This window comes from Pterocles gutturalis, unplaced genomic scaffold (genome assembly GCF_000699245.1).
Source record: "Pterocles gutturalis isolate BGI_N339 unplaced genomic scaffold, ASM69924v1 scaffold9132, whole genome shotgun sequence".
Classification (NCBI taxonomy): domain Eukaryota; kingdom Metazoa; phylum Chordata; class Aves; order Pterocliformes; family Pteroclidae; genus Pterocles; species Pterocles gutturalis.
Window position 1 is genome coordinate 8,547 of NW_010108005.1, and position 562 is coordinate 9,108.

The window sequence follows — 562 nt, forward strand, 5'->3', positions numbered from 1 at the left end:
CCCCTCGCCCCGTGTCCTGGCACAGCCAGACGGTGGCGAAGGCGCCGCAGCCCAGCTTGCGCAGAGCCTGGTACCGCGCGTTGAACACATCTCCTTCCCGTCCAGGGTGGTGGCCTCCTGCGGGGACCAGCACCAAGAGACATTGCTGACATCTCAAAATGCTCTTAGACCGAAAGAGCAGCTGAGGGCAGCCCTCTGCCCGGGGGAACAGCGCCCGAGGACTGACCTGTGCGCGGGGCTGCTGGCACCTCCTGCGCCCGCTCCTCCATGGCCCAGCAGGTCCTGGCGCAAGGGATGGATGCGGTGGGGAACCGGGTCTTGGGGCACAGGCGGTGTGATCGTCAGCGTATAAAAGAGAGGTGGGGAGCTGTGGGCCAGCCGTACCCCTGCTGCGTGCCACGCACATCCATCTGCATGGCTCCCAACCCCTCCTCTAGCCCTGCTCTCCCCTCGCCCCCTTCCCTACGCTTCACCAGCCCCCAGAGCCGGGCTGTCACAAACACTTCTGGCACTTCACAGTGGCAGGGATGATTTAAAGAGTTCAGCAGAGGGAAGCTGGCAC

General features: G+C 64.8%; 1 protein-coding gene across 1 annotated transcript in view; it reads right to left on the reverse strand.

Moving 5' to 3' along the window:
• LOC104461037 (SRSF protein kinase 3-like) overlaps window positions 1-269 on the reverse strand; it is a gene marked incomplete at its 3' end in the record, with an annotated part of 7,505 nt that extends 7,236 nt beyond the window's left edge. Inside the window, exons 1-2 of the mRNA XM_010072474.1 lie at window positions 227-269; window positions 9-117 (exon numbers count right to left, since the gene is read on the reverse strand). Of these exons, the coding sequence (XP_010070776.1) occupies window positions 9-117; window positions 227-269 (152 nt within the window). The remainder of the gene's footprint in view (window positions 1-8; window positions 118-226) is intronic.
• Between the last annotated feature and the right edge of the window lie 293 nt (window positions 270-562).